Here is a 20,234-nt window from a genome sequence, read left to right as displayed (position 1 = left end):
AAGATAATGCGTTCGTATCATCCGAACTCTAATACATGGGAAGAATAGGCATTCCGGCCGGGACCGGAAAAGAATTCGTATCATCCGTGATCGTATAATCGAGATTCTACTGTAGTAATATGGCTTCCAAAATAGGCCCTCTGTGGCAGAACGTCGTGTCTGTCTGTCTGTACACTGCTTGTAGCCACAGTTGCTTCGTGGGATGGGAGAAAAAAGCGGAGCACAAGTGACTGTCTTAACTTTATTTATTTAAAAAAAATGTGGATATGACTCAGATTTTGATGATGATGTGGTTTGAACACTTGGTGTGATGAAATGTTGACGTTGGCAGTTGGTGGTCAAGTTGAAAGCTGTCCACTGTTGCAAACTGAGTTGCTAGCTCATACTCTTCAAGGTGGCTATCAACGTCACCAGGAGCGTGACAGGTGAAAAGACTGCGGACAACATTCCCCCACAGTACATCCCTGCAAGATAAACGCAATGTCATCATCAGCTGGCAAGCGTGGATGTCTTTTCAGTTCTCAGAACTGGACAAAAGTTTATGGAACATGGTGTAGAGAATCCCTGGGTTACTGTCATCCCATTAAGGTAATTATTGAAGCATCCAGGGACTAACTGGTTCAGCACCCTTCAAATGGGTGTCCGCTTGGTATGGGAATGACTGTGTTCTGTAAGCTTTTGTCCTCCCTATACATCCTCCCCCAAATGTTTTGTTCTGAAATTCAGACCCAAAATGCTAGCTAATAATTACGTATCTTTGTTATGGACAAAACATTTTGGAGGAATTTGGAGTGATTCTATAAAAATTATTGTGCAGTCTGCATGATATGCATTCTTTTATACGGCATTCATTGCATCCCTCTGATTCTTTTTTTTTTTTTTTTTACCTTCGTGGTTCACTAAGAACTTTATCTGCTGCTGGTTCCGACAGAGACCTGGAAGACGGAAAAGTTTTCTGAGTGGTTGCACGACATCGTACAGGGTTGCCAGAGATAAAGGATTGCTCTTTTACCTCCTGCAATGTCTGCTCGGAGCTTAACTTTTGGTGGTCAAGCACGGTGTCTTTTTTTCAGCGTTAATTCGAGTGGTAAAATCTTCGAGGCATCTCATTATTTCTATGGGCAATACGGCCCAAAAATTTCCTCCCATGACATTACCGGATGCACTTTCACGAGCTCAGCTTGCAAACAATTCCACGGTAAACCACAGAAATAATTTGGAAGTGAGCTAGTGCATACTTGAGGTTGGGCAACATATGTCTTTCCCCATCTTTCCCCCGAGCTCAGGGACAGGTTGCCGAAGTTAATTTGGTAATGCTGCTTGTGCGTGACACTGGTGGCCAGCAATTTTCGCCACTAGATATTGATGTAACTCCAAAATTATAGACTCATCCTTGTTGCGAGAATAGATAATGAGGTCTTTGCTATTCAAATTAAAGCAGAAAACGAGACCCTTTGCCAGCCTTGGCTGTCGAAAGAAAAATGGACATTGCATGAGACAAAGAAACAATTTAAACTTTATCTTTGGTCATCTTGTACTTGACCAGTGGTGAAATGATACCTTCACAGACTATGCCTGTATGTGCCTGTGCCACAGCTCGATCTTGCCTCTTGCCGATAACGGCATACTTCAAGGGCTCGCAAGCTCTTGAGCCACCTGGAAAACATTTACGTATCGCAGTTTAATAACAAAAGGCGTATCTCACGGAATATGTATTATTGCATCTTAGCATGTTCCACACAATCCAAAATATGTAGACATAACAATAATGTAATGACACATTAATTTTGCTAGGGAGGTTATGACTACAACTTGCTGTGTAGTCGTAGTATGAATTAATTAATGAGGCTACATGAGTGTTATCACAAGGACTGTGGATTTCGAGGTCCCCCAATTTGATAACAAAATCAATATTTAAAATAAAGATAATTATAAGCTTAAATCATGCAAGAAAGTATTCAGTGCTACGTATCGGAGCACGACTTGAATTGATTTCATGAGGAAGGGTACATGGTGAAGTCACTCACTTCTACAAGGACTGGAAGCATTGAAGATGACGGTTTTCACTGGAAAAGAGGCACGTTTAAGAGGGGGAACCGACAGAGCCAGATAATTACCATTGTTGTTTGTTTCTAGACACCGCAAGCCAGTGAACCTGTCATCATTTTGAATTTTGTTGGCCACGTCGCAGACCTTGATGTGACCGTTCGTCCCAGCTGAGAACTGCAAATTGGAGAACGAAAGATACTGTACTCGTGAAATGTACCACAGACAGAAGTTAATGCGGAGGTGCAGGTGAGCACCTCTAATGTCTCCTGAAAAGCGACACTCCTTCCGAAAAAGTTGCCCAGGGAAGAGTGGAACCAAAAACTGGATGTGGTGTGACCCCCAATTTCAGCCTAGCTTTCTGTGGTTTCCACGCAGTAGCTAAAGGCGAGCGCAGTATCAGCACGGTAGCCGCGCTGGGTGACAAGCGTCAAAGTGGTTCAGGCGAGCGCAACGACAAGCACATCCCACGAGTCATGACGAACCCGTGATTATCTCTACGGAGTATTGAAAGGAGTGTCTGGACATTGGGAGGAGCCTAAAAGAGGGGCACTACCTGGTGGTGGCGGTGTGACGTAGAGGGGGACGGCATGTCCATCAAACACGAGTACTTTTCAATAGTTACTGTTTTGTATAGGATCGTGGTGACACCAAAACGTTTTCCATCGCAGAACGCCGAAACGGTGATTTTGTGACAAAAAATTTTCATAAACGACTCCGTGAGCACAATCGTGCGGTACGATTTTTTCCAGGGGGATACTCTGCGTACAGACTCCTAGCTACCTCAGTATGTGCTGCAGAGTTGAGAGTAGCTCCTTCCTTCACTTTGTTGTATTAAACATCAATTGGATGCAGAATATAAAGTGGGAACCACATGGCCAACAAAAGAGTCCGTTGCTGTACCTTTACTTGAAGATAGTTGCTTGCCGAAAAGTACCAAGGGCTATAGGACCAGTACTGCACTGTCTCCGGAGTGACGTACCCATCAAAGACAGCACTTGCTTCATCTCTCTTACCGTAAGGTAGGCAGTGTTCATATTGCAAAGCAGCGGGATCTAGAAAAAGAAAACGGGGCGGAGTTCGGTACAGTACAACATTTCCCAATCCAGCCCCGTGACAGGCAAAGTGCTTTCAACGGTACAGCAAATATAAGAACTATTGTATCTTACGCAGCAGTTCAGTTGCCAACATCGGAGGCTGCAGGTGGCGGAGTGGACTACGCGTGCACCATTTAGGCACATGGCAATAACGCAAATAAACGCGATATCACGTCTTCTTATGTCGAGTGACAGTGTTTCTGGAACCTAGAGAGGACATTCCCACCCACGTGCAGCTATGGTACGTTTAATTTCTCTTTTCTTTTTTTTTTTAAATGGGGGGGGGGGGGAAGCAGAGCCTATAAGAAACTTTCACTGCTTGTTGCAAGTTCTACTCGATTTGCAGTTTGACTAGCACAAACCACGGCACAAAAACCGTAAGTGTGAAAGAACCCTCCCAAGCTGCGCTGAAAAGAAGAGCACAAAACTGAACTTGTGCGTAGACATGAAATAAACGAGGTATGTCTCTGCTGAAGATCTGCGATTCCAAATTATACATCAACTAAACCCTACGGCTACAACAGATTGATTTCTCTCACCCCGACAGACAGACTTATAGAGGTTCCTGAGCTCGAGGTTGTTGCGTAAGCTCTCCAAGGACAACTGTTCTCCCGTTCCTACGCTGCTGATGTCGACTATGTGAAATGCGTTATTGAGTGCATTCAGGTTGTCTTTGTATCCCACCGCATACTTCTTGACATCTGAAATGCACATAATGTTAACAGCGGTGTACAGTAGGAGAAAACATCAGGATGAGGCTAAAAAGCATACCGGGGTGTCCGTTGCTGAGCACGTTGGCTGCAGAAGCGATTTGATTTTCTGAGCCACGATAGTTTCTCGAGCCTTGCTCCTCAAGGTTGATATACAGCACAACCTGCAGAAATTGAATTTCCGCTTGAAGACGGTTCCCTTATGATTTTGATTAAGATTAAGATACCTTGCTGGGCACTCCGTTTTCATAACGTGAAGATTCTTTGTATGCTCGAAGGGTGCCATTCAGTGAGTACAGCACATCGTACACACTGTCTGCACCAACCGCGTCTGAAATCAAAGTGTGCTTGTATACTGCAGCATCGTTATAGGGGCTATGCGTGGCACAACAGTAAACATTATTTATCCCCTACTATACAATTAGAGTCCAACAAGGATGGTCGCAAAATTACAGACAGGTCGACCAAACCTACAATGAAATGAGCTTTTCGATAACCTATAAATTCGCCAGTTGTCGGGCTGGAGTATACAACGTCTTACCACATCTACAAGACGCCTGTATGAAAAAAAAAAAGAAAAGAAAATGCGTTTGTATCTGTGTACATGTTCAGACGAGTGACTTTTCTAAACTGCAGTGTTAGCGTACAGATGGAGGCTTAACACGCGTCCGGGACCGATTTCGGGGGAGACTGTGTCTGCGGGAAATCTAAGGGGGTGACGAGACAGAGAGACAGCACAGCCCACGGTAGTATTCCAGCTCACCTCCTTCAAGCCAACTCGTGCGTGGCTAACCTTTCCCCTTCGCTATTCTTCACAATAATCATATCCCCCCCCACCACCTTCCAGCCAGCTATATCCACTGCGATTGCAAAGTGAGAAATTAATTACAGTATAGGATAAAATCAAACCGCCAAAAGAGTTTCGAAATCGGGTGAAACGATGTTTTCGGGAAAATGTCGGACCCTAGTAGTTTTGCTGCACTTGTTGGACAAGGAAACCTTCTTGCGTGTGTTACTGTTTGCCAACTCGGAAGCAGAAAAAAGTCACGTCCTAAGTACAAACCGTTTTCGTAGTCGGCTATTGCTAAAAATCTGACAGCATCTAGTACAGTATCTTCAAGGTTCTGCATGCAGATGTGGTCTTTACTTACTGATGTCTAGGTTCCTGAGATTGAGGTACCGCGCAACGCAGCCAGCGCAGCTACTGGAACCGCTAGCTGGAAGAATCTCCAGAAGCTCTTGTCTCCCGTGTCTCTTGCTGGCGAACACCCTGACGTTGCTGATGTTACGCTGGAAGTTCAACTGACCCAACAGCGTCCTGTGACAGCAGCGATCAGATGAGCAACAATTCGCATTCGTGTACGTGCACTTCATTGTATCCACGTTATATTACCCAACTCCACTACCTTTTACGGTGGAGACTCAGCTTGCAACAGGGATCTGCCAGAGCATTGCACTGGCCAGGATATCTCTACCCTCCCGAAGTCACGAAGACTTACGGGATCCAAGCCCGACCTAGTTGCATAGAATTCGGCGCGGCAATGACACGGCCCTTGACCGATATATAACGTGGACCTTTCAACCGGTCCCATTATATGAAAGAGAACAACACAAGCAGCGCAATATGTTCCCCTCAATATTGGCTGTATATTGACAGTATTTGTCCACTTGAAGAGCAAGATTGAGCCAGTATTGCCAGTGTCCAGCCAATATTGGGCAAATATGTTGTGGTGAAGGATGCAGCCTCAGAACGTCAGTTCCCTCATGTTGTGGTGCTTGGGACCACGAGATGGCAAAAGAAAGACTGACAAAATCGTTGGCCAGACTGGGTCCCGACAAAGATCCTCGAACTAGACCGACCTGTGTCCAGAGTACAAAAAAACAAAGTCGATCCGCTATCTACTGTGGCAGCTTTTGAACTGGGGCATACAGAGAGAACACCCTTGTTTTCCCTCATTTCTTGTCTCCTTGTAATGCGTGTAAATGCAATATATATAAGAGGAATACAGAGGGAGCATACTCGAGCAGCACACTTTGGAGGTCCCGTTTCTGTTGGTTGTCCACAGTGTTCATGTTTGTATCCAGCACCACAAACAGATCTGTTGGAGTGTCACACTTGGCTGCGTGAAAAGAGTGAGGAGTTAGAACCATCGTCCGCTAAGACATCGGATATGTTGGATATGAAGGCATAGGATGACTGCACTTCTTGCACGGGGGGTGTTGTGACATCTTTGGGGAGTGTTAGGGGTGTGGTGGATAAATCACTGGGTGCGCCTATTGGGAGGTCTCTCCTTTTTTTTTTTTTTCTTCCTACTGCCGCCAACAAGTTCGTCTATGAGCAGAGACAAGGCTAACGGGAGAAGTGCAGACCAGCAATGATAAAGGAAGTGGGAAACTATAAAGGTTACTTTAGGTGCTTCAGACGACTTCCATCTGCTGAGAAAGAGAACCTAAAATTCTAATAACCTAAGTTTCATTGAGAGAATTCAACATACATGTAATAATTTACCGACATGTCATTACAGCTGAAATAGCGAGGCTCCCACCCTGTAGGGGAGTGCACACGCAAAAAGTTAGGGGTGGCGCCAAACATTTCGGGGGTATTGGGGGTTTGGATAAATCACTGGTGCACTGTATCCACTACTAACAGTATGGTGCAGATGCAGGCCATCTGGTGAACAACCTCCATAGTGCAAAAGGATGACCACAAACAGAAGGACGGCACTAACACAAGACTCACAAGCATATAGGAAATGTTGTGGGAACGGTAGCACTTTGTAGCGCGCGCTAATGGTGACCGTTAGCGTTACCTTCGAAAGCGCGGAATTTCGTCCTAAACCGCGTCAAAGCTTGAAACTTAAAGGGACGGTCGCATTCATTCCAGTCCATTTGGAGACTCGGGTGTCATTATATTCTTCGTTGATCATTCACCGCGGCATCGAAAATCCGGAGTTCTATGCCGGAATTCCCTGTCTGGCAAAATGCGTCAATTCCTACCCACCGAGCAGACCACGGCCCCGAGAAAAGAGATGCCTCGGTGCGGGCGTCTGTTCGGCGCCTCTCTCCTCAGAGCGATGCCCTCTCACTCCTCCTCTTAGTGAGTGACGTCACGCTAATGTCTTCCCGCCGAAGCCTCAGCAGCTGCGGAAGCGGCGCTCATCTTTAAAAATTAGTTCATTTAATATCTTATCTAAGCACTTTTTCGGACGAGAAAATGAGCCAAGCAGATTGACGGCCGATGCAATACATAGTGGTATCGGTTTCATAGGTGCGTTTCTGGATGAAACCGTCCCTTTAAACGGAGACAAAACACGAACAAACGCTGACAGGCACCTTTGTCCGAGTCCCTGATACAGTTCCCAAGAGTTGTGCCGTACCGCGACCGACGACTGCAATCCAAATTACATGAGAACTATTTACACCGCATACTGCAGCACCTGTCGCAGCAGCAGGAGCGACCAGTGCCGTGTACTAAAAGGGGGTCTTGCCATTCAGAGTAGCCTAAAAAAGGGGCTCGACCTGGGCGATTCCACGCGAAACGATCCAGTGGCTCTGTTCGGCCCTCACAAAACTATCGCCAATTTTTACGGAAATTCTTTTAGCAGTCCCAAATAGTGCAAAACTCTCAGGTGACATTGTGGCTGGTGCTAGACAGCAGCGATTCTCGCAGCGCTGGCGAGAACCTTGCCTGGCGTGTACGGCAGCTACGGCTCATAGAAAGCACCTAGAAGTGTGCGGTTTTCTTTTGCATATAGAGGAAACCATGCACTACGCAGAGCGACTGAACAGGAGCGCCCCCTGTTTGGTCACACATGACGTCGCGTCTCTCCGCGCGGGAATTCCAAACCGCGTAGATCCCAGCCGGAATAAAGTAGGGACCCGTGCATGGAGCATTAACTGTCCCCTTAATTGAATCGGGTTTTCATTTTCAAAGCAACTTACGTTCGTCCTCGCGGAATGTCGTGCCACAAACGTCGCCTGGATAACCTGAAAGATAACATAGATGAAATAATACAAAAAGCATAATGACGTGCCTCTTCAGGGCACTTTTGCATCTGGTTCTCGTTTCCTATGGAAGTGGAAATAAAACGAAGAAACATCGTGTGGCTGGCTTCTCCCACTTTTTGTGAATTTAACCTAGTGCAACGAATGTCTAGCGCAAATAACATTTCCCTCTGCGTGGGAAAGCGGCATTATCCGGGGCGTTGTATGGTACGGTATTAATTAATGTTCTTGCAGTTAAGCAAGTAGGTTTGAGGTCTCGTACCGCTGGTCAGTCCTAGCGACGATGCACGCTCACATGCAAGGAGTACAATGCAGACCAGCGAAATAACTCGAAAATTATAATTATACGAAAAGTGATATTGGGGGTAACCGTGTGATGTCATCTAACGTTCACCCCCCTCCCCAAAGTTCCATATGCAAAGCCGCCGTCATTGACCAAACAATGGAGGAGTTAAAACTCACCCGAAGCTTCGCTAAGCTTGCTGTCAAGTTTGCTCAAAGCCTGCCGGAGCTTTCCCAAGTGTTCCTGGGGGTTAGCTACTCCAAACTTGTACTTTGCAGCGAGTACCATGTACCCTAACGGCTTCTGTAGTTGCTCATTGTTATACTTCTGAAAGAGGGCGCGCCGCTGGCAGAAAGTGAGCACGTCTCCGACTGGAATAGTAGTAAGCCCAGAGGAACTGTAATACGCTCGGAGGAGAGTGCTCAACTTCCATTCCTTCTGTACACCGTTCACTCCGAGGGTCTTGCCGATGATGTAGCCTGAAAAGCAACAGAAGTGTACAAACATCAAGCAGCGTTCTCCGCAGATGGGCCTGTCGACGCTATACAGGTTTCACCGGGTTCCAATTTTATGAATGCCACGACGTTACTGTAAGTATGAGCAGCTTACGGTTCCATACCAAATTTGCTGATTACGATTTAGCAAATAAGAACAAATCACAGTTTAGTTGACTCGTTAAGCGGAAGGTGGAACAGCCACGCTTATGCGGGCAACGTCACGACTATATTGCAGAGGCTATCGTGCATCCCGTGCAGACTTGACAGGAAACAGCCGGCACCCGCATTCGAACCCGGGTCACCTCGCAGTCTCGGCATGGAACACCATTATCGTAGCCATTATAAGCCATGGGAGCTGAGAGACAGAGGCAGGGTAGTCTGAGCAGGCTTGTAGATTATTTGATATGCCCCGAGCCGTAATAGAGCCGCAAACTATACTAGGCAGATTTGGAAGAAGCGAAGATCCAATGTTTATCATTCAAATGTGGGACAGCAAGAATATTACTGAGGAACACCTTCCTCGCACCACAAACAACGTACACACACATGGCACAACGCATTTCAAAGCAGCATGGGCGCTGCCCTTCCCCCGTCGTTCAAGCTCCTGGAAGCGTTCCTTATGGTGGGTGATTCCACGTAATATCAAGCAGGCTGGTCCGGACGAGGTCTCAGATTTTCTTCAAGAACTATATGTTGTTGGCCGATATCTCTAGGTGACGTTGTTTCAGTTCGCCATGTCAATTCGTTGCCGAGAAAAATAATTAAGCGTGAAGCGAGGTGGAATTCGCTTTTATCGCTCTTTTCGTTCTTCCGAACTCCTGGCGAAGACGCGACACCCGGAAGAAACCTTTGTGATTTTTTTTTCTTGTGCACACAGGACAGTGGATAGAGGTGTACAAAAGTGTTCTACGAAATCCCATCTTTACGTTAAAAAAAAATGGCTGGAGCCGATCTTGAACAGTTGCGAGTTCGTAAACGCAGATCCCGTGCGTAGCCGATGGAGCATTGTCTGTATGACCCGGGGAAGGTCTTTCGTGGGAAGAGAGGGTCGGTGATTTTGCATGATGTCATGTATGCCAGGATGACGCACTTCAACGAGCTGTTTAACGGCCATGAGGACGCTAGCTGGCCCGCTCGTTCGTTGCCTCTGATGCCGACATGAGACGGGATCCACTGCAGAGCAAGATCACAGCCGATTAGCATGTGCTGGGCACACGACCTCCTTATACAGCGGGCCAGGATGCTACCACACATAGGGTTCATCACGTTACAGAGGGCACTTCTGGAGTCCGTAAGCAAAACGGCCTTAACTATTCCAGTCACTTGGACCGCAGCAGCTGCGTTTAACAAGGCCAGGAGTTCGGCCGTCGTGGATGATATAGGGTAACGAGCTGATTTCCCTTGTCATGCCACGTTCATTGATGGGATGTACTACGCATTTGGTAGTGCTTCTGGTACGCTCGTCAATGGACCATCTGTGAATACCAGTGTATGCGAGTTGTAGACATCGCTTATCAGGTTATCAGCCGCCATCCTGGCCACCATGGAGCTGAACTCACTCTTCTTCCGTAAACCTGGGATGTGAAGCGTTGTTGCGGGCACGAACTCCCGCCATAGCGGCGTAGATGGACTAGCTGGGAGCCGAGGAAGTGCCCCACTGCTGGCTAGAGAGCTAGTGGCGAGCCCACTAGTCAGGCACCCTAGGGATGTGTGTGTCCTTTGTTCGGAATCCGTGAAGAGAGAATGCTTGTTGAAAGATGTTGCCGCGCTGTCCAGAAACTGGAGTCCTTTGAGCTCAGAGTGGACACTGACAGGCTTTTCCTTTAGCTTCCAGGTACGTTTGGGTGGCGCTAGAAAAGGTAGGTATACCAAGCGCAGTTCTTATTCCGGCGCGATGAAGACGTTCAAGGGCCTGCCACTGTGTATAGGCGCACGGTCTACGTACGACGCTACGTAGAGAATGCGTGACAAGATGAGAGCTTTGTGCAGGATGAGCAATGATCGCGCATTGCAGCCCCATGATTCACCGTTGATGCTACGAAGCAAGTTATGCGTTTTCTTCCCCTTGCAGATAGTCTGGTTCACTTGCTTAGACCAGCGTAATGCGCTGTCGATGGTGACACCAAGATATTTACGTGACGCACATATTGTGATGGGAGTGTTATTAATGCTGAGGCTAGGAAAGTCTTTGCCCACGTACTTTCCATGGGGAATGCGAACCATGCATTTTGACTTTTCTGGAGAAGCTTCCAGCCCTCTCGCAAGCAGCGCCGCACTGAGCCCGTTCAAAGCAATATCAACTGTGTCACGAATTTTTTCCTTGTTCGTCCCCACGATGCGGAGACAGATGTCCGCGTAGATGGTGAGATGAAGGGCGGATTCCACGGCGGACCACAGCCATGATTAGGTTGAATAGTATAAGTGATAGAACGCTGCCCTGTGGGACTCCCCGCTCAAACTTCTTCATGGAACTAATGCACCCGCGGACGGACACTTGAAACGTTCTGTCGGATAGAAGGTCACAGAGGTATCCCAGCAGGCGGACAGGGATTCGAGCTTCTTCGAGCTCAGCTAAACATGCCGTGTGCGTTACCGAGTCGTATGCCTTCTTCACATCAATGAAGAAAGCGAGAGCAAACGCATATTGGACTCTCTCGCTTGCTTCAGGCTATAGTAGCCACTTCAGCAATTGCGTCAGACGCGTCCCAGCCCTTCCGAAATGCTGTAATGTGACCTGGGAAGCAATTGCTGCGCTCCAGGACCGAAGCGGTCGTCGGGCGAAACTTTAGTGCAACAAGACCAGCCACTACAGGACGCGGAATTAGAATGAAAGTTTTATTTGCACTCACTAAGATTGGCCTCGATAGCGTGCTAGTAATGGTGACAGCGTATCTCTACTTCAGTCGCATACCCTCGTGATATCAGCGAAGATGTGCGTCCGAACAATGATCTCTCTGACTCTCTCAACTCTCACTGACGGCGTGAGAAGAGGCTATAGTTACAACAGAGGGCGGCGCCCTATAGGAGCGTTGGGTGGCGGGACTACAGCTCTGCGCTCACACTGCAAAACTGCAAATGCCATACAATACAATACAATACAATGCAGCAAATACAATATGCAGCGAAGCAATGTGAGGCTTATCGACAGCAACTTATGGCGAATTCGGATGGTCGTTTCATGGCGACACGGCCTAGCGCCCGGAAATTGTTAGGTTGGCGCCCGAGCTGGATCACGTGACCGTTGTCACCCGAACATCAATGCCAGGAATCTAGCAGTTTTAGACGCTTGGGTCACGCTAGGGGCATCGCAGTCGCCCGTCTTCAGTTTCCGTCGTCTGCTAAACCACTTGAACTCCTAGGTGCGGGCCAATGAGGGCACTCGCCACTGTTGCAGTGCGGATGTGACGACACGGATACAGTTGGGCAACCCGCTGCTCGGTCGTTTGGAGGCAGGGCGAAAAAAGTGCTAGCTAGCAAATTGCGGGCGCTCGGAAGGCGCCACGCGAACAAGCGAGATTGCTTCGCTTTGACCGAGCGAATATGAGTGCTCGGGATCTGTCAAATAAAGTTGCCCCGAAATGACCACCCGAATTCGCCATTAGCGATAAATGAAATATCTCCACCAGTGTGCGAAAGAAATAAGTCTAGGTAGTTTTAACGTGACCACGACGCTTTGATTGCCCTCAAGACGTGCAAGGTACACATTTTCCGGATTCTATGGTTCCCACCTACACGTATTTGTGGTTGTTTTTGTTAGGATTGGTTAGATTGGGTTAGCACCATAGAAAGCTCGACGTTTCTGTGCGCCTCCATGGAACATGATCTGTTCTCGTACGTACCGTCAACAGCACCGAGGATCTCGGCGGAGGTGGCGGTCATGCTGACATTGCGAGGCAGTCTGTACTCCACATGACACCCGCTGTCGTTCCAGATCCCACTGAGACCAAAGTCCACTTCGATTTCTTCTTCTAAGAAGGAACTGGCAATCATATCTGAAAGTAAAGGTCGTTGGTCTAAACCAGCATCCACGCAACTTTCTCGCTGGACACCCGAAGTCAACGCCATGGACTCCTGCAGTCTGACCCGCATAGAGCGCTCTTGCTCGCGATTCGCTGGCGTCGGCGTTGCCAAATACTGAAGACAAAGAAGGTAAAGCATACCGGCGAAAACACGTGGGTCAAACCGCATGGAAACTGGGAACTCGCCGAGAGAAAAAAATCACGTGGCGCTGCTAGTACGTGCGCAATATGCAGTAATGCGAGACATACAGAAGAAAGAAAAGAAAAAGCGTCTACTCGCTACGGGAAAGACGTTTCGACGCGAGAAGAAGCGATCAGGAAGCAAGACGAAGGTTACCGGCGACATGGCCAAGACGTCCTGCTCTTTTGCTCTTTGACGGTGAGGACTGGAAGGTCTCGAGTCTTACCACCTGGGTTTTTTGAAGACTTTCAGACGAATGTCGGTACAGTTCCCCCTGAAGTCGGACCCGGACGCATACTACCTCCATTCCTACCTGCTCCGCTCTCTTCATCTGTCCACAGCTGTACGTCGTTCATAGCCATAGTTATTCGCGGCGCTAACCCGTCATTAAAAATATATAATAAAAAACGACGAAGAGTTCACATTGAACTGGTTCAGTCAGGTGCTATCACTCGAGCGCGCTCGAGCATGCGCTGGAAACCGGTTCTCCGCGTGAAATTTTGTACCAAGCGTACTACGGCGCGTTCTTCGCGCTGAAATACGCGTCATATACGGGGACACAGAAGGACTTTGTTTGGGCTTCTCTTGTACCTGTCGAAGCGTGGTCCACCACACGAAAGCTTGTACGTATTAAACTCAGTTGTCTCGCGACGTAAACCCCCTTAAACCCAAAAAGCTTCGACGTTGCGTTTGAGTGTTATACATTCTGTCTCGAACTTGACACGCCTTGTGTACACTCTACATCTGCTAACAAATGATAACTGATGGACAGCGCTAGCGATTTCTGAGAGGAGATGCTGTCGGGGAACATAATACAAGAGTTGGCAAGACCGTTATATATATATATATTATGGGAAACAATGGCCGGAGCTCTTTGGCTGCACGCATAGCATATGTTTGTTGCTGAAACGGCGCCATGCCAGTGCTGGACAGCTGTTTCGGCCTTATTGGTCGAAACAACTGTCCAGTACTGGCGTGGCGACGTTTGAGCACTTACAAACATATATATATATATATATATATATATATATATATATTATATGTGACAGGAGGGGCTAGCGCCTTTTTGTTCACTCGTGCTGGCGTTGCCTTGTGCGTCGGCGTTTGCAGAGCTCTATGCGGGCCGTGGCATTTCGAAACGACTCACTTCCGATGGTCGTTGCAGTGACAGCGTCGATAATTTTGTTTTCGTTGGCGTCCGATTGAGCATCTTTGATCGGTTCGTCGATGATATCTGCGACGCTCTTGTCCTGAACCCCGCTATGAAGGGAGGCGATGCCGAACAGAGTTCTTCCAATGGCAACAGCATCTGACAAGGAGTTTGTCACGCTTACAACTCCCACTTCGCGGGGAAGAGTTTGTTGGTCCACTGGTTGGTCTCCACTGGAATGGATACAAAATTCTCTAGCTGCTTTTGTGAGATAAACACTTCTTTCTGTACTTCCTATAACGCTCATACATACTAGCAGGGTTGCGCACTCTTTAAAAAAAGGTGTACTTTAACTCCTTTTTCTTGCCACATATATCTCTCCCGTTTGGAGAGTACAATTACTCTCAAAAAGGATTCTCCTCACTCCCTATAGGGAGTGGGGTTACGCTCTAATTCCCTACTGGAGAGTAATATAACTCCCTGGTAGGGAGTAAGGGAGTAATGTTATTCCCTCGTGCGATTGAGGAGATTGCTTTTTGAGAGTAATTGTACTCACCACAAGGGAGTGATATATGTGGCAAGAAAAAGGAGTTAAAGTACACCTTTTTTTAAAAAAAGACTGATGGTACATTGCATTGTACGACATGAGTAGACACAGTTGTATGACATAATTGCTGTTCTTAGGTTACCCTTTAATTGGTTGCTTCCCTGACGGAACGTCGCTGTACCATGGGTTGAGGTCTTCAGTCGATATATTGCCAATCGCCTCAGAAACTGGTTTGTTTATCAGATAACGATTGCTCCAGTGAAAGCCGAAAAAGGTCCCCGTGAGAGATGAAACGTTTGCGGAACCATCCGCTGACAACATTTCCATTAGCGAGACAATAATTTCTCCCTCGGGTGTAGTGTCACTCGGGACCACCGCGTAACTCACTTTGTGGTGTAGGAGGGTGGTTGCTGTCCCAGTGTGGTGTTGACAGTATGTGCGAGGCTGAGCACCAGAAAGCAGAGATCATCCTCGTCCAGAAGCTCTGCGGGGTCTACATCCGGGGTCTTGATATTGGCCAGGAATTTGGTGATGATATCTCGAAGAGGTCCGGAGTGAGGAGTAAATTCTCTGATAGTGGCGCCGCTGAACACGTAATCGTTGAAGTACAACCTTTGGAGATGGAAAATCTGCGTAAGCTCAATTTTCGCCTCATCCCATCGTCATCGCGATTTCGCGGGAATGCTTGTGGGAAACTAGAGTCACTAGATAAGGAGCAGAGCAGCGACCATCTTGGGTCCGGCTCGGCTCAGTCTCTCCCTCTTCTCCGCCGGAGAACAGCGCGCAGTCGAGCCATGTCGCAACTCATGAAACCGAAAGGACTCAACATGGACGGCCCATTCTTGGAAAGAGAAACCACGTGACACGATCGGCCCAATCGCAGACACCGAACGGCAGCTCCGGCACGGAAAAAGAATGCGATACTCTGTACCCCTACTTAGTGACTCTATGCGCAACAACATCTGCAACCCGCACAAATAATCGCGTGAAAAAAAAACAAAAAACGAGACGACATTGTCAACTCTCTCGAGCCCTAGAGATTAGTGAGATGTTCCACATCCGGCGTTTCCTGTTATGGCGCATCAGGCTCTGTGGCGCATTAGAGCGTTTGAGTACATCGTACGCTATCGCCTCTGCGTACGTAGGGGATAGCGTGGTGTGGTTCTGCGCAATGCGCGTAGCTCTCTTTATGTTTTGCGCATGCGCACGAGTCCCAACGGTATCCCATCCGTACGCAAAGCCGATAGCGTACGATGCACTAAAATTGTCTATTTTTTCGCAAATTTCTCGGACGCTGCTCGGTTATTGCGAGTGGAGATTTCACGGGTTCTATCTACCAGGATGAAACCGTGCGAAAGGAGCATTGGGGATTTCTGAAATCGTCGATTGCGCTCAAAGTTTTGTTTAGAAAATGAAAATTGAAAATCACGGGCAACACTGTGTCCACCATTGCTCGCCAAAGTAAAATTGCGTGTGTAAGCGAAATTAGTCGGCTGCGTGTCGGCTATTTGTCATGCGTCATGAGCAGCAAGCTTCTTCGGGAACCTAGGTCACTGTTGCTCGATAAATTGGGGACCATTTCCCACCAGACGTCGCCCATTTTACCAGCCAATGAAAACTGTTCCCCGTCACACTAAGCTGTCACTTTCCCAGTCGCAAATTTACAAACCCACCGGTTACGTTTGACGACATTCTTACGTGATTTGCGCGAATAAGATGGGATCTACTGTACGAGATTTCCCTATAGCCATACTGCGGTCAAGTTGTTCCTGAGAATGATGCGGAAGTAACACTTACGTCTTTATTATGTACGCTGCCACCTGAACTGCTCCTTTGAACTTCTCCTTTGGATTCTCCTCCAGCTTCTCTTCGAGTACTTCCAATTTGTCCAAGAAGCTACTGATCGTGAAACCGGAGGGGAGACGCTGGCCCATTTTGATCACGTGACCATCTCTCACTTCACCGAAACAAAGGTTTCTGTATTTCCTGGCAAACGCCGGTCCGGTAAGTGTGCTGTGGCCCAGTCCTAAGAGGCAACCTGTTAAAGGAGCATTAGATTGGAAGGAGCATTGCCCGGAACGGAGCCAAAATCTGCGATCCGTAAAAAAAAAAAAATTCAATCTAGCGTCGCGACCATTTCAGAGCGTGAATAGAAAGACGCGTGCCAGCAGGAATGGCTGTTCCTATTCACTGAAGTGAGCTTGTTTGTTAGAGCGCAATTTATAAAACCGAAGGCAGAGTTTGAACGCAGCAACTCCCAGTTCCGGCTCTATGTTGAGCCGCCATGTGCACCTTGTTTTCGTCGACGCCACAGCGGTAAGGCGCATAAGTATGTCGTGGCAAAGGGATGGAGGATCCACACTCAAGATCTTCATTCGGGAAGTGGCGATTACTGTCGCTGTCCCTTTTTCCCCCAAGTTCTCGAGCCGCATTGCGACTCACAGTTTTGGAAGCACTCCATTGGGAACCGCCATGCAAAATATTTTCACTAAACGGCTTCTCGTCGCTGCGAAATGTAATTACCAAAACGACTTCGGAAACTCAATCAATCAGAAAACTTTATGAGGCGTGACCTCGTAGGCACAATCTTCTGGCCCCATAGTGGGGCGTACCACCAGCATCGTCCTGACTTGCAAACAAGAGATGCACATATTACGCAAAATGTCCTAAAGAGAGGCGGATTCATTCTATTTTCAATGGCTAGATGCTAGTTTTATTTGTTTAACAAAGGAGGGAGTTTCAGCTTTACTTACCAAGCCATAGCAGCGTCAAAACCGTTTTCATTGTGTCCTGCACAAAAGGAATTGGATGAGAAATCACTCTTCAATGAATGTCATTTAACGATCAACTAATGAGGATTGCAACTATCCCGATAGCTATCCCTGCGATAGCCGTGACGTTGCCCGCCTGAGCGTGGTCGACTACTGCAAGAAGACTATACGACTACGCGGCTTGGGACAGTCGATAGGGCGCTCCATCAACACGACCGTACCATCGGTTATCATTAATAAATTTCCCGCTATCTTTCTTTTCGTATTGCATAAGCACTGGACAGTCTATGTTAGCGTCGCTATGCGGCTGCGCGTCTTCGATGGAGTTGAGAGAGGAGCTTGAACTTAGGACGCCGGAACAAACACCGTATACCGGTTCATAGAAGTTCAAGTTAATATGTACCAACTACCTCAAGCACTAGTAGAGTTGATAGAGAAAGGTGCCTTCTTCATAGTCTGCCAGAAAACCCAGGGAGAGACAGCACAATCACGAGACTGAATAGGAGACCTTTTGAGGTTACATTTTTGCTGACTCATTCTTCCGTGAACATGCATTAGAAAGAACTGCAGCAGATGTCCAGTAAAACTCTGTTATGACGCAATTACTTTTTCGAATACTCGCCGTTTACTCGAGGTAAAACCCTATCTGGATTGAAATTCGTGCGTCTCGAACCGGATTATTCGACGTGTACTGTGAGTTGACACCGCGTAGTGTTTCTTTTCACAAAAATTAAAAGACTACTCATCACAAATGTTTCTTTGCTTGCTCGAATACTTGTTCGCGGTTCTCTCTTTTTTTCTTCTCCTGTTACGGCCTTGATGTCACTACCTTCGTTCTTAGCGAAATCCAGCTCTGTAAAATTTCCTCCACGATCCTGTTGACTCGGTTATTTACTTTATTTGTTTACACATACAACTAAACTTCGCCATTATACCGGGGGTTTGCCGCACATTGTTACTCCGACGTCGATGCTTTTATCGAACTTCCGTTTTCGTCCAATTGTCGCTTTTATCGAATTTTTTCGATCTCATTGACTTCGCTTACTTTTTTATTTCGAGTTGGCGCCGCGAAGCAACTGTGGCTATCAGCGACGTACAGATGGAGAGAGGGGTTAGTATGCGTCCTCGGCCGACTTCAGAGAGAACTGTACAGATATTCGTCTAGAAAGCCTACCGGAAAACCTCAGACAATACAGTCGGTGCTGGGATTCGAACCGTGTCACAGCCTAGTCTCGGCCACGCGGCTGGTTTGGTTCACATACTTAATGGGGCTTACTGTACATGGTTATTCTGACGTTACTGTCACAGTTTTTGCGCAACATGTGCCTTTATCGAACTGCCGGTTATATCGAATTTTTTTCCGATACCGCTGACTTGGTTATAACGACGGTTTACTGTTCATGGGTATTCGGTTTGCCAGTCACCACCTGCTGTTGATATAAACCCTTTGCATATTAATCAGTATCAGCTGTTTACAAAACAACACCGTACAATTGTTCGTTCGTTCGTCCGACCGCGTGACGCGGTAGGCTTACAAAGCGTGTTCCCGGTTATACATAGGCCTAGATAAGGCTACGCCCATACCTATGCCGTGTGGTAATATCGCTTGCACCGATAACGAATATATCAACGGCGACGTATGTATGTCTCATTTCACGTCCTTACAACGTCTCGTGCCAATATCACGACACCGCACTTGTGTAAGGTTGTGTTGTACGACACGAATACACTTCTTCCGTTATTGTCACCGAATTTGTTGGTTGGCCTTTGCGGCATCTTGGCCGGTGTTAATTGCCGTCCATATAAAGTCACGTTATAACCGAATAAAAGATATGGGTGTCAAAGACATTAATCGCATAAGTGTTAGCCCGGCAATTACAACGAACGATACACCATCACCAATGTAGCTTCCAGTGGAATTCTCACGTACAAAATCATTTACTCTAAGCGAGGAAACCACTGTACCCGAATGTTTATAACTGCATAACGGTGCCCCGCCTTAGGTAATAGGGAAGCTCTAAATGAGAAGCGCTTTTGTCAGGGGAAAAAAAGAGAAAAAGACAAAACGTACGAGAAACCTATACGTACATTCTCAAACGTACAAGACACACCTATATAAAATATTTTTCCGAGTCCAAACTTACTCTCGTGCAGAAGACAGACGGTCCACTATCGGCGAAGAATCCTCAGTCCTTTGTGGTAGGCGTTGGGGGACTTTAGACGGCAATTCCTTGGGTTACCTGGCCGACGCTATCGGAGACCCTGATAAAGAAGGGACAGTATTCGCCCCAATCTATATACGGCGGTCTGATGCTGGGAGGTGTTCCGGGATTCTCTGACTCAGTCGCTCATAAGTTACTGGTGAACGTTGGTCGCTGACTTTTATGGGGGCAATAGTCGAACTTGTTTTCCGTGTGTATAGCCTTCCATGGAACGGTATCGACCCATCAGTCCAATCCTGTGAGGTTTTCGTCTCTCATACGATCGTGTAGAACGCAAACTGACTTTCATTTTGATAACAACTAACGGCCTCGTTTTTAAATTGTTAGCAACCTCTCGCAGAATTTTTTTTTTACTCACTGCGATGTGGCACCATGAGGTAGAGTGAGACTCCCTAATCGTAATCGCTAAAATAAAATTGTTTTTTGGAGTTCGGACTTTTCTTTTTCGATTAATCTAACCTCCCTATCAGCAACGTTTCCCAAATAACGGACGCTTTCTTCTGAGGCCAGAGTGTACTTGACATGAGTCATCGCTCATGTAGAAACTGTGAGATGAGGTCAACAGGATATAAATGCTTGTATGACAAATACTCTGTAGGACTGCAGAGGTATTATATGAGGGCGTATATGAGACATCGTCGTAGTAGTTGTTTGTTTCATGCTCCTTTTTAGGAGATGCAAAAAGGGATAGCTGTCTTGTTTGATG

General features: G+C 47.2%; 1 protein-coding gene across 1 annotated transcript; it reads right to left on the bottom strand.

Annotated features, from left to right (window-relative positions):
- Positions 1 to 227: 227 nt before the first annotated feature.
- Positions 228 to 19,602, bottom strand: LOC135367388 (uncharacterized). Its single transcript, XM_064600631.1, has 19 exons — positions 19,451 to 19,602; positions 17,289 to 17,325; positions 16,333 to 16,573; positions 14,923 to 15,147; positions 13,986 to 14,221; positions 12,478 to 12,630; positions 8,321 to 8,620; positions 7,796 to 7,840; positions 5,874 to 5,973; positions 5,005 to 5,171; positions 4,081 to 4,184; positions 3,915 to 4,017; positions 3,683 to 3,844; positions 2,950 to 3,101; positions 2,118 to 2,223; positions 2,028 to 2,066; positions 1,561 to 1,656; positions 888 to 935; positions 228 to 464 (listed from the first exon to the last, which is right to left on the bottom strand). Exons 2-19 carry the CDS (start codon positions 17,317 to 17,319, stop codon positions 376 to 378), a joined length of 2,397 nt encoding a protein of 798 aa, XP_064456701.1. The 5' UTR covers positions 17,320 to 17,325; positions 19,451 to 19,602; the 3' UTR covers positions 228 to 375.
- Positions 19,603 to 20,234: the final 632 nt, after the last annotated feature.

The sequence above is a fragment of the Ornithodoros turicata genome, chromosome 8 (assembly GCF_037126465.1).
Source record: "Ornithodoros turicata isolate Travis chromosome 8, ASM3712646v1, whole genome shotgun sequence".
In the NCBI taxonomy this organism is placed as follows: domain Eukaryota; kingdom Metazoa; phylum Arthropoda; class Arachnida; order Ixodida; family Argasidae; genus Ornithodoros; species Ornithodoros turicata.
Note: the sequence above shows the minus strand (reverse complement) of the source record. Positions and strands in the feature narration are given on the sequence as shown.

Excerpts from the sequence above, each read along its gene's own strand:
- LOC135367388 (XM_064600631.1), bottom strand. The coding sequence starts at position 17,319 with ATGAAAACGGTTTTGACGCTGCTATGGCTTG. Across the intron at positions 14,222-14,922 it reads CCACCCTCCTACACCACAAA|TGGAGACCAACCAGTGGACC; the intron begins GTGAGTTACGCG and ends TATCCATTCCAG. Across the intron at positions 936-1,560 it reads TACAGGCATAGTCTGTGAAG|GTCTCTGTCGGAACCAGCAG; the intron begins GTATCATTTCAC and ends TCCGTCTTCCAG.